At 38.0% G+C, this 12,337-nt stretch overlaps 3 protein-coding genes across 3 annotated transcripts in view; 1 reads left to right on the top strand and 2 right to left on the bottom strand.

The window, feature by feature from the left end:
• tceanc2 (transcription elongation factor A (SII) N-terminal and central domain containing 2) overlaps positions 1-12,337 on the top strand; it is a 144,853-nt gene that overhangs the window by 58,805 nt on the left and 73,711 nt on the right. The gene's annotated exons all lie outside the window — the stretch shown is intronic.
• fam151a (family with sequence similarity 151 member A) lies at positions 79-4,860 on the bottom strand. Its single transcript, XM_077218599.1, is given in 8 exon segments — positions 79-716; positions 811-942; positions 1,278-1,414; positions 1,493-1,717; positions 3,024-3,183; positions 3,267-3,416; positions 4,317-4,472; positions 4,677-4,860. Coding segments are annotated over 8 exon segments (1,782 nt in total).
• lrrc53 (leucine rich repeat containing 53) lies at positions 5,508-11,738 on the bottom strand. The gene is made up of 6 exons (XM_077217828.1): positions 11,658-11,738; positions 11,470-11,577; positions 11,225-11,344; positions 9,312-10,133; positions 7,907-8,323; positions 5,508-6,832 (listed from the first exon to the last, which is right to left on the bottom strand). Exons 2-6 carry the CDS (start codon positions 11,474-11,476, stop codon positions 5,508-5,510), a joined length of 2,691 nt encoding a protein of 896 aa, XP_077073943.1. The 5' UTR covers positions 11,477-11,577; positions 11,658-11,738.

Here is a 12,337-nt window from a genome sequence, read left to right as displayed (position 1 = left end):
TAATCTCTGAAGTTTTCAATGAACATTTACGTACATTATCTTGTCAGTGGACAATCTAAACAGCATCATAATTGACTTTCATTTTCTGTATATGTTAGACATATTGTAGAAGCTCCGCTGTCTGTTCAATGGTCGGATAGACATTAAGCTTTCAATCCCAGAACTGAGGCCTCTGTCCTCTGCCCGCTGCTGTAGAGTCAGTGAGAAGCGTGATTGTGCATGGATAAGGCTCCTATATCCAGTCACAGTCCTGTCTAGAGCCTCGACCTGCAGCTGCAGTGAAACATCTTGCCAGGCCCCCTGAAAGAGCTGCACCATGTCCTCCACCAGTTCTGGTGTGTAGCCTTCATTGAGAACCTCTTTGGGCCAACCTGGAGCCAGAGTCACATATGGAAAGATTTTATCAATGGTTCTCAAGAACTCTTTTCCCATCACGTAGCCATGGATATGGAAAGCTCCGTGGGTTACGTCCATGCTGACCCAGATGGGGTGGTGCAGCAGGTCTCTGTCATAGGCCCGACGAAGGAGCTCCAGCGAGGGGCTCAGATGATTCTGGGACTTTATCCTTAAGTAGAGTCCCCACGGCTTCTTAGAGGCAAGAATGAGCTCCAGACAGTCCTGAAGAGGAAGCTCAGGTTGGGAACCCTGAACGACAGGAATGTTTGGTTGACCTAGCCTAGATAGTACTGGGATCACCAGCATTCCTCCAGGGCTATCTGCAAAAAAAAAATTAAATTCTTGCATTACCAATTTATAAAGATCTATTACATTTCCACAATATCTATCCATCTAAAGGTGTTAAATTCACACCTTCAAGCAAAGATAGCAAAGAATCTTTATCAGTCACTGTGTCCCACTGGATGTTGAGTCCATCACCATTCACCGTCCTGAAATAGTCAACTATGTCTCCACCTGGATAGAATCTTCAAACCAAGCAGCTTTCTGTTGGTCAACATGGCGAATTTTCATGAAAAACCTGAAGCAATGGTAACCAATGATGAATGTGACCTTTCACTTTTAAAGGGGTCCTATTACGCCCTTTTACGAAGTCTTGATTTTGTTTTTGGGATGAACGAGTATGCTTTCATGCTTGATTGTTAAAACAAAACACATTATTTTTCACACATTTCACATTATTACAGCTCCTCTGATGACAAAGTCAGTCTAATCTAAAAACAGCTCTAATATCGCCAGATAAACAATATGCTACCATACATATATTGTGCATCGCTATACACTAATTAAAGTGTAATGTTCAAAACCATGAAGTCACTCACTTGCAGCTTCTTTAAACTGTGAGAGCACAGGCTCATAGATGTCATAATAGATGCGCTGAGGGTTGCTGTTGTCTCTGATGAAGAGAAGATCATTCACAGTGGGGTTCTCCTTTCCTTGCCACAGTGTTAAACTAAACCTGTATCAGAATCAAGACTCGGTATAAACATCATCATCATCATCTTTTTAACTTAAACAACTGAAGTAACTGAGTTACCTTGAAGATTGGCTGAGCAGCCAGCTCAGGTGTGGCCACCCATTCTTGACCATCAAAGCATGGACAGGAAAGGTGATCTTCTGAGGGAGGTGTCTTACATTAGAGTACATCTGCTCCACCATACTGCGTGTGTATGTCACATTGGGCAAGATGGAAAGATAAAGAACCTTCCATCCTGGAGAGATGGTGACATCAGGAAATTTCAGCTGAATGAGCTCAAAAAACCTTGTAATAAAAGTAAAAAAAAAAAAAAGGTCAGCAACTGAAAAACAACATTAAGCAATCAACAGGTCATAGAATTAGTTATGATGTTCAGAATATCATTCAAATTAGTCTGAGTTGTTTTGCCACCCTTTGTGCCACTCCACTTGCCTGTGTTTGCAGGTTTCAGACTCAGTGGGGATTTTTCACTGACTCTTTCTGTATGTTATGTAGTCACGCCAGTAGATGGCGATAAGTGACTGTCTATATGAGTGGATTAAAGAGATCATTTTCTGCTTTCTCCGGCTCCCTGCACTGGCGTAAAGCGAGACCGGAAGTGTCCAACCGCACACTTGCTGATCGTAAATCCAACATGGCGGCCACGTGCAACTAGCCTATCGCTAGCAGCAGTAACGTTAGTGTTTCAAATGGACTTTGCGGACGGAAAGAAGCGACCAGCCAAATCCAGACACCCACGGAAACTCATCGTAAGTAAAAAAAAGAGGAAAAAAGCCTTATCTAGTGCTGCCAAAATAGAGAGTGACCGGCGTCGGGCAAAGACAAGACAAGAGTCAACATCGGAGCGGCATTTGATTCTAGGAGGGAGCACCGGTGAGCGCTGGGTATAAAAACAGACCCCGAGCTGGCTTTCTTTTTACTGCAAGCAAGGTAAGACATAATTACAACTGTGCGCTCCGAGAACGAGCATGAGACTGGCTGCAGTTTCTCTAACGGCCACTGGTGTCAGTAAGGGTTTGAAATTTCAGAACCTACGCAATGCTCCTTTAAGCTATTCATTTAACCCTTCATTCAACCAATTTGTTCCAATACACTGATTCATCCAGGAAGAAACAGCTGCCTGTTTTTATGAGTGAGTCATTGAATTATTCACTCATCCAAACTCATTCAAACACACTGTTTCATTCAGGAACAAAACACCACTACCCAAGCAAAACATTTCTGGTACAGAGAATGTTTGGTTACAGTCATTTTTGGTTATAAAAATAAAACCTAAAAATAACCATTACAGAGGGCCTGTCCCGGTGGTACCCACACTTGTAGTCTTTGTTTACTTGCATGACATATTTCCTGTATTTGGCCCCCAAGTGGGCTTGACGACCGCAAGTGTGCATAGAACTATTTCCGATTACCCGATGTGACGTATACTTACAACATTGTGTTGAAAAAAATCTGAAGTTTTACAGAACTTCATGTAAACATTTTCATCATTACTGTATCAACAAATTGAGAGCCACTGGGCTAAATCACAAAGTAAACTGAACCGCATTCAAGTGTTACAAATGAAATGAGATGTTTAATACATTCTTACTCAGAAGCATTGACCACTGGCCAGAAATCAGGAACATTAGGACCAGGAAGAATATCTGCATTTATCCACACTGGGCGATTGATCCCCATTTGTTTTTTCTCTCTCAGCAGATCCAATGAGGGCTCCACAGCATTAATACTCTTAAAATCCAGTTTTATCCCTAATAAAGGATGAACACAACACAGCAATTTTCACCATGTCTTCTGTATATAAAATCAGATACTAATGTTCCAGGTTGTTCACCTTTCTTTGATTTGAGTACAGCATCCAGCCACTCCTCCAGAGTGTTGTCACTGTATATGTCCGGTGGATGGGCCATGATGGGAATATTAGTTTCATTGGCTGTATTATGACCTTGTACATTTATATCAGCCTCCAGGATCAATACATCACCTGTGATGTACAAACAACGTTTTTAAGGTATTTCATTACACCATGTCACATGCTGAGTTTGCCATCACTATCAGAGCTCTTAACATAGATTGTGAATATATCATATCAAACACCTACATTTCACAGATTTTTAAAAATATATATTTTTTAATACAATTTAACGAATTTCAACAATAACACTCAACAATAACTAAACACTCCTTGACAACAACGGTGGCCCAAATAAAAGAGATACAGAAATAGAAAAAGTGAAAAAGAAAATACATAAAACACTATACAATAGTAAAATTAATTTTATACAACAGGGAATAAGTAAAAGTTTCACACCGATCAGTTCACCCTCAATGCCTCAATTTATATACTAATAGGTGTCCACCTTTGTATGAAAATGTCCGGTTTCAGTTGGAGTTGGGGATTCATATGTTCCATTTTGTAAACAGATATAAGTTTACAGAAATATGTTTCATTATTAGGGGTTCAAGCACAAAGTGCTGAAACCCTATTGTAATTGTAAGGGTTTTTATAATTATTATTCTCCCCTAAAACGCATCGTGCAGACCAAACTGTAAGTGCTGGAGACTTGAAACTTGGCCAGATGGTAGTCCTCAATTTGGGGAGAACCTATCAAAGTATGATCCCGATTCGCCAATAGGTGGCGCTACAGCAAGCAAAAGTATAAAATTGCTCATAACTCCTAGACCGTTTGTCCTAGACTCAAGTGCTTTACACCACTGTGATCCTTGATCCCTGGATTTCTTTAAAGGCCTTAAATGCTTGAACCCCGATGAATGCTGCTTGCAGCTTTAATTATTATTATTATTATTATGCAACTGATAACTGAATGGACAGAAGCGCAACCTTGAACAAAGGTGTTAAGATAAAACAACAGATAACTCTTACTGTTCAAGGCCTTGTTCATCTCAGACTTATTGTTGGCTGAGTGATACCATGTTGCATAAAGACCATCTTTCTCCCGAATTTTTCCAGTTTGGAGAAGAAAGTCAAGCATGTCTCCACCAGTTGGGAAAGGCTCCATGTCCTCATCGCTTGGAGCATCTGAGAACATGCACAAGCAGTATCCACAAATTGAAAAACATAGATAAATCAGTATTGTTTTCTCTCAATTTACTCTGAAATTCACAATGCATACCGTTTCATTATGATGTACCTAATAAATGGTGTTGCATATGGACACATTCTGAACTCTACATCAAACAATATTCAATGGTATGTACTATAAACACCGAAGAGGCTTCATACCTGATCTCCTGATCACAAATACTGAAGTTAAAATAATGATGAGAAGAAGTGCAATCAGACCGATACCAATACATAACATGATGAACTGCTCTCTTGTAAAGATCCCCAGAATTGTTTTTGGTTCTGTTCTTTCTCCCTCTTCATCATCCTCATTGTTGCAGTTCTTTTCTTCTTTGTCGTCCATCGCTTTGCAGAATCAGATCTCTAAATGTTCACTCAACGTGCATCAGCTGCACAATGACTCTCCCAGAGTGTCATGTTTTCTTTTCTAAGGTCCAAACTGCCTTTTATCTGCAGACCATAAAATGGCGCACTTTGTATTCTTGCCATCGTGTTTGCAAAAAATTACTGTGGAATGTTTTTTTTTTACTTTCTTTGGTTAAACGAAGCGATTATTAACTCTATGCATACATTAAACAACAAACTCCTCATACTTCTTTTGTAACAGAAATCAAGGAGACTTTCTGTGTTATTACAGGCTTGATTGTATGATCAGCTTGATTGTGATTGATACAAGTTGTAAATAAAACTAGTTATTGGAGAATGTTTTATAAGAAAATAATTTCACATTTAATTCAACGTGTTACTTGCCATTTATTTTGTATTTATTTGTGGAATTTACTAGCATTTTTAGAGTGAAAATTGTTAAAAAGTAAATCCTACAACAAGGATTTTCAAGGATACCACATTTTCAGTGTATAATAAAATGTAAATGATTTAAATAAAATAAGACGGCACATTTTAAAAGTCAAAATATTTATCAGTAATTTATAGCTACAATGAACTCAGCTGTGCATGTTATCTGTGCTACATTATCAGAAAAGAATAACGCTATCTGATTTTCTTATCCAGTGCCGTTTGTGGCCGGCTGGAGGTTTTTTCAGGTAGAATGAGTCTTAACTTCCTCTTTGGTGAGCCCTCGGCTGAAGATACATATTCTTGGATGAGAGGTGCAGCAGAGCCCATCAGGTCTGAACTATTGGACTGATCCACCACATCCTGTGAAGGGAGTTCAACATTTGGACTGGATAGCTGCTGAGTGTCAGTGGCATCCAGAACGCCAGGGTGTGATGGAGCCGTAAGACTGTTGTGTTCATCTGGAAGAGTTAAACTGAGTGTTGATGCCATTTGAGCTTCAGATCTACTACCGAAGACAGTCTCTAACAGAGTTTCCCCCTCAACAGGAATACAGCTTTGTTCCTCTTGTCCTCTTTCTTTAGTGACTTCATCTGTATCATTTGACATGGACGTTGAATCCTTGTTTCCTTTTTTAGTGCGTTTCATTTTGGAGTTGTCTTCCTCTTCCTCATTTCCTGAGCCTTCAACGTTATCTTTTGATTTTTTGCTAGTTTTGTCTTTTCTCTGGAGATCTTTTTTGTCCTTTTTGCTTCTCAGTGTTTCCTTCTTCGCCTTTTTGGACATCTTGTCTTCATTATTTTCTTCATCAATGGACTTTGGATGAACTCTGTTTTTTCGAAGGGGGTTTAAATTTAATTTCACTTTCAGTGTCCTCTTTGCTCGTCCTCTGGTTTTCTGGGTCTTTAATTGTCCTCGTGTGCTGCTCTTAGTCCTACCCAGCTTTCGGGGGCTTTTCTGTGCAGATGTTTTAGAGCTCTTCATCCTACTCTCTTTTTTGCATATGTCAGCCATTGTGGTGAGGACACGTTCCTCGGGCCCAGCTAGATCAAAAGTGACGCTGCGTTGAGAAGCTAACTTAAACCCCAGCTCACTAGCTTGACCCTCACCACGTCTCCCAGCGTTTGACTTGTCATAACCCAAGATGTCTCTGTATAGCATAGTGTCATACATTTGTGCTCCAGTGTTTTGTGAGTGATTTGTAAATGGAAAGTTCTGTTTGTTACTTCCAGCTTGTCTGTATTCATAAGTCTGGTGACAATGCAGACAGCTGATGGTTTGGTAAATCGGCCGAGCGCCAACGCCCTCGGCCTGGTGTTTTAACAGTGAGTGATGTCCTTGAGTTACTTCATTGTGGATTTGGTCCGGGGGTCTGAATGTGCCTCTCTGGAGGGCTGAGAAATGATTACTGAGGGCCAGCTGGCGTATTCTAACAGCTGAGATGTCGTTTGAACCCCCACGACGTTGGGAAGAAGTTGGAACTCTTGACCTGCTCTCATTGTGTGCCCGTCCACTTGTGTCTGTGAATAAAACAGAGAATATTTTAAGACAGACATTTGAGAATGAGTGTAGTGATATAAAAATGAAATAAACTAGATGCACTCTAAAAACTGCTTGGTTGTTTTAACCCAACTTTGGGTAAAATATGGACTAACCCAAACATTGGGTTAAAAATTGTAACCCAACAGCTGGGTTTGTCCATATTTGACCCAAAGTTGGGTTGAAACAACCCAGCATTTTTTAGATTGTGCCAGCATTGAATGGTTGCCAAGCTGTTGCTATGCAGTTACTAGGGGGTTGTTTAATGACCCGATTAAAAAGATACTTGGCCGGTGTCACAAACAAAGCTCAAACCTAGTCCCAGACTAAAATGCATTTTGAAATCTTTTAACTGAAAGCAACTTGCACTGACATATCTTAAAATATGTCAGTGCCATTGTTTTGTCTCAAGATGCACACCACGTTTTTTTGGGCCATGGTATAGATTTATATACCTATGTAGATTTATATTTAATAATAATTTACGTAATTTACAACTGTCCAAATTCAAAGTTAAAATAAAGCTGGCATAAAATAAAATATAATTATTAGAAAAAAAACTTAGAATTTTTGAAACAAAGTAAGCTGAAGTTTAAGTATTAAAATGAAACACTGTTTCTGAAATAAAACTGAAATAAAAAATATAAACAAAATTATAAAAACTTAACAAAATTACCAAAACTTAAACTAATATAAAAATAAAGACTAATTGAAGGATAATGGTATATAACTTATACTAACATAACACTGCTAAATACTGGAAATTATGAGATAAACCATTAATAGTTATTCTATTGACACCCATAGTTTTATGTTTTCCTTGGTTTATACATCTAAGACAATTATTAATGGTAGATAAAAATTTTACTCATATTTGTAATATTTTTAATTTCCTAGTATAAATGGGTCTTCAAACATGAAAATATATAGCTGCTTTTATATTTTAGGAAATATTAGCAAGGAGGTGATTGTATTTGTGGGTCTGTTCCAAAGTGTCTGCTAAGGCAGAGGTTATTAAAAACATTTCCAAAGAAATGGTGTGCTTGCTAGTTTACCTTTGCTCCTTTGTTGCAACACAGAATGTTGATCATTCCCTTTATGTTGCCGTTGATTCGCCAGCTGTTCACCCACATGACTGGCTCCATGCAGGACGATCTCTCTTTTGTGCTTTCCTACCGCAAGGGCAGTGGAGCTGCACTTGTGGCAGGTGAAATGATTCTCCAGATAAGGAGCGTCTGATCCCAGATAAGGAGAGTCTTCTCTCTCGCAGGGCTGATGGGATTTGTAGTTGCTGTTGTAGAGCGCATGGCTCATGGATAGAGTGTCCTTGCCTTCGCAGAAATTCCACTGGGTTGTTTCAGGGCTGGACGTGTGCCTTTCTTCAGCTCTACACTCCTCCTGAGCAAGTTTCAATTTCTTACTGAGTTTGTGGTATGCAATGGCAATCATTCCCAGGGTGATCCCAACACCTCCTACAATTCAAAACAGAACCGATGAAGTGATTCAATGAAATAAATAAAAGGCTAAATCTTTTATAGCTTTAAACACATGTACAAAGTCTCATTTGTTAACATTAGTTTTAAAAAGTAATGTATTAATTAATAACACAAATATATAAATTAGTTTAAGGCATTAATTAACATGAATAAGCAATATATTCTTGCAGCATTTATTAACCTTTGTTAATGTTAGTTGATAAAAATGTTCATGTTAGTTCACAGTGCATTAACTAATGTTAATAGATACAACTTTTGATCTTAAAAAATGTATTAGTAAATGTTGAGATTTACATAAACTAAGATTAATAAATGCTGTAGAAGTATTGTTCATTCATTAGTTTATGTATGTAGGTCACAAATGTTAACAAATTAAACCTTGTTGTAAATTATTAATTCATAAATATCATTAATTTTCTGAGCAGTTGCACCACAAGCTGATCTAAAATTATAATGTACTAAAATTATCAAATATTTAAGAGACTGATTAACCATGACACACTGTCACAGGGTCTGTAAGGGTCCTCTCTATGATATCACTTCATGTTTCCAACATTTTTAATAAATCATAATTTCAGAATGATTTCTGAAGGATCATGTGACACTGAAGACTGGAGTAATGATGCTGAAAATTCAGCTTTGCGTCACAGAAATCAAATATTTTAAGTATATCAAAATAGAAAACCATTATTTTAAATTGTAATAATATTTCTCATAATTACTGTTTTTTCTGTATTTTGGATCAAATAAATGCAGGCTTGATGAGCATAAGAGACTTCAAAAGCACTAAAAATAATAAATTGCTATGCCAAACATTTTTCTTTTCAATAATTTTATTTTTTTAAATCATTATTTTGAATACATTAAGAGACCTGAATCAAATTAATAGAACAAGTGAATAAAGCATCACCTCATTGACTCTATAATGAACATGTTTTGGTATCAAGCTTTTGCAGATACTCACCGAAAAATGAAAACACAATGGCAATAGCAACATTTCGAATGTATTGCTGGGAAGTGTTATTACTTTTAGCCACAACAACCTCCACTGTGATATTCCTGTTTGGCGGGACACAGTTGGTGCCAGTCAGCTCCAGCACAGTCTGCACAGCTGGGTTATCTGTGTTCACACACACCATCCTCTGCCCATTGTACAACACTTTCTCAGGAGCCTGAATGTAGCTGTTGAGGAACGAGGCCAGCTCTCTCAACTCACACGTACAGCTCCAGCGGTTCAACTCAAGGTTCAGCACTGAGAGCCGCGACAGGTATGAGAAGGCATCCGGAGCGGTGTGCAGATGATTTCGGGACAGATCGAGGCTGTGGAGACGAGGCAGTCCTCGGAAGCTATCGCTGCCTATGTACACGATGAGGTTGTCGGACAAGCCCAACGTTTCCAGGTTCCTCAGGTCCGCGTGGGCAAAGGTGGAGGAGTTCAAGACTGTAAAGAGGTTCCCCTCTAGCTTAAGTGTTTTTAAAGCACTAGAGTTTTGAAACCAGGAGCCGTCAATGTCTTTCAGATTGTTGTTCCCAAGCTGGAGAGTCTCCAGTCTGTGAAGCCAGGAGAACGTGGAGCTGTCCAGGGTTTGACTGGAGATGCGGTTGTGGTCCAGCGACAGTGTCGAAAGGAAAGCGAGGTTCTGAAACGCATTCTGCTTGATGCTGGAGATGGCATTGTTGCTGAGTGCCAGAATACTCATGTTGGATAAGTCAGAGAGATCCATGTTGTCCACAGATTCAATGAGTCCATCAGTGAGCATCAAAGCTTTAGTAGAGCCTGGTGCATCTGAACATGAGGAAGAAAACATACCTGTATTAAAAAATGTATTTCATCCAAAGCTAAACCTGTAGAGCCTGACATATGAAATAAGAGTCAAAATCAAGAACAGTTTTTTGAACCTTTAGACAACATATTTAGATAAAATATAAAAAAGAAAGTTTTGTGTTGAGTATCATATTTGATTCATTCTTTCATGGCTCATATAGTTTGATATAGGAGAATATGGAGCTCAAGCTCATAAAACATCAAGGTCCAAACTGCGCAAAAATATGCAATTTGGTGCAGTTGCTGATATTTATATGGACAAAAGTATTCTAAGAAATTCTAAAAGCTTAATGTAAATCAATTAGATCTTTATAGCAGACTACTTATGCATAAAATGCATATAAATATCAATTGTCAATCGATATATCAGATTAATATGTCATATTAAAACTGTATTCTAAAAAAAAAACGATGTATGGATAATCAAGTAAACCTAAGTCGCTTTTATTTCTGAAATATTACTAACAATATAAAATGCATTCTTAATGTGTTTTCATATGTTTCTTACTTTATAAAAGTCAGTAAAGATTTCACAGCAAAAAGACCACGACCTGAAGATTTTTATAATTATACTAAAAGGCCATTTAGTTTCTACAAAATTATAAAATATCAATCAAATGACAGAAGGCATGTAGTAGAATGCGTACAACAGTTTAGAGGCCATAGGATTTTGCCTATCAAATATGATACAGTATATAGGCTTTAGGGTTAAAAATGTATTTCCATCTGCCTTCGGTGTTCTTAAATGGATAATATACCCAAAACATTTTAATCTGTCATCATTTACTCACCCTCATAAGTACTTTTGAAGAACGTTTTTTATCCATACAATGGGCTCCAAAAACACGATTGGTTCCCATTGACTTTCACTGTATGGACAAAAATACACTGGGACATTCTTTTGGGACATACCTTCTTTTGTTACACCGAAGAAAGAAAGCCAGGTTTGGAATGATGAGGGAGAGTAAATGATGACAGAATATTCTTTTTTGGGAGAACTATCCCTTTAAAGTAAGTACTTAAGTTCTTCAGCCGCATAATAATTTACTTACCAATGATTCTTGCGAGTTTATGACAGATGATGACATCTTCAGTACACACCAAACAGGAAGCGGGGCAGAGCGACGACAGCTGAACTTGAGTGATTGTCAGCATCAGTAGAAGGCAGATACCTGAGAGGAACCATTAGTCTAGAGTTCACCTCATGTTAGTCTGACAGATTTTTCCTGACCTTATTTTAATGGAGAATACATGAAGAATCAGCTCTGTGAGGCGGCTACAAACACTATGCACATACTTCTCATGATTTGCCATTGAAGTCAGATTGATGCCGGCGTTGGACTTCCAAAATGGCTTATGTGGTCCATGGCCTTCGAACAGCTTGGTTCAGGCCACACCGGTTATCCTTAAAAACAAAGCAGAAAGCAATAGCCTGTCAACAAAAGCACAACCGAATCAGTCAAGATATACATTCAGTCAACTCACTAGTACTCAGTCATAACTCCTCCTGTGTGTTTTGGATGCTGTGCTCCTCTGACATCTGTTGCCTGGAGACGCTGACAGTCAGACAGATGAGGAAGGTGTAGTTATAAAACATGCATGATCGTCCACCTGTTTGCTTCTGTGCAGGTGATTCTGCTCTATATATAGTGTGTGAGAACACTAGAAACACCTGCCACATATTCTTTGTAACTCTACAATAAAATGTCTCCTCATCCTCAAGGAAATGTCTTGCTTCACATCATATTTTTCAAAAAACAGTCATATAGAACTGTTGTTCAGTGGCTAAATTGAGTACAAAAAAAATGAAATTCATATATTTAAAAAATCAGTTGGTAAGATTTTTGTAGTTGTAAGATGTTTTTAAAAGAAGTCTCTTTTGCTCAACATGGCTGGATCTATTTGAACAAAAATACAAGAATAACTAATATTTTGAAATATTATTACAATTTTATATCACTTTTCAATATTAATTATTGTAAAATGTAATTTATTTCTGTGATGGCAAATCTTAATTTTCAGCATCATTACTCAGGTCTTCAGAGTCATATGATCCTTTAGAAATCGTCTAATATTCTGATTTGATGCACAAGAAACATTTTCTTTATTATCAATGTTCGAAATTGTGTTGCTTAATATTTTTGTGGAAACTTTGTACATTTCTT

This window comes from Siphateles boraxobius, unplaced genomic scaffold, assembly GCF_051911475.1.
Source record: "Siphateles boraxobius isolate OS27281-9 unplaced genomic scaffold, OSU_SipBor_1 1, whole genome shotgun sequence".
In the NCBI taxonomy this organism is placed as follows: Eukaryota; Metazoa; Chordata; class Actinopteri; order Cypriniformes; family Leuciscidae; genus Siphateles; species Siphateles boraxobius.
This window is presented reverse-complemented; position numbering and strand designations above follow the sequence as displayed.

What these genes read in the sequence shown, in the direction of transcription:
- lrrc53 (XM_077217828.1), bottom strand. An exon ending in TAAACTCGCAAGAATCATTG is followed by an intron (nt 10,134 to 11,224) that starts GTAAGTAAATTA and finishes CCTCATGTTCAG; the next exon opens with ATGCACCAGGCTCTACTAAA. An exon ending in CATTGTGTTTTCATTTTTCG is followed by an intron (nt 8,324 to 9,311) that starts GTGAGTATCTGC and finishes TTTGAATTGTAG; the next exon opens with GAGGTGTTGGGATCACCCTG.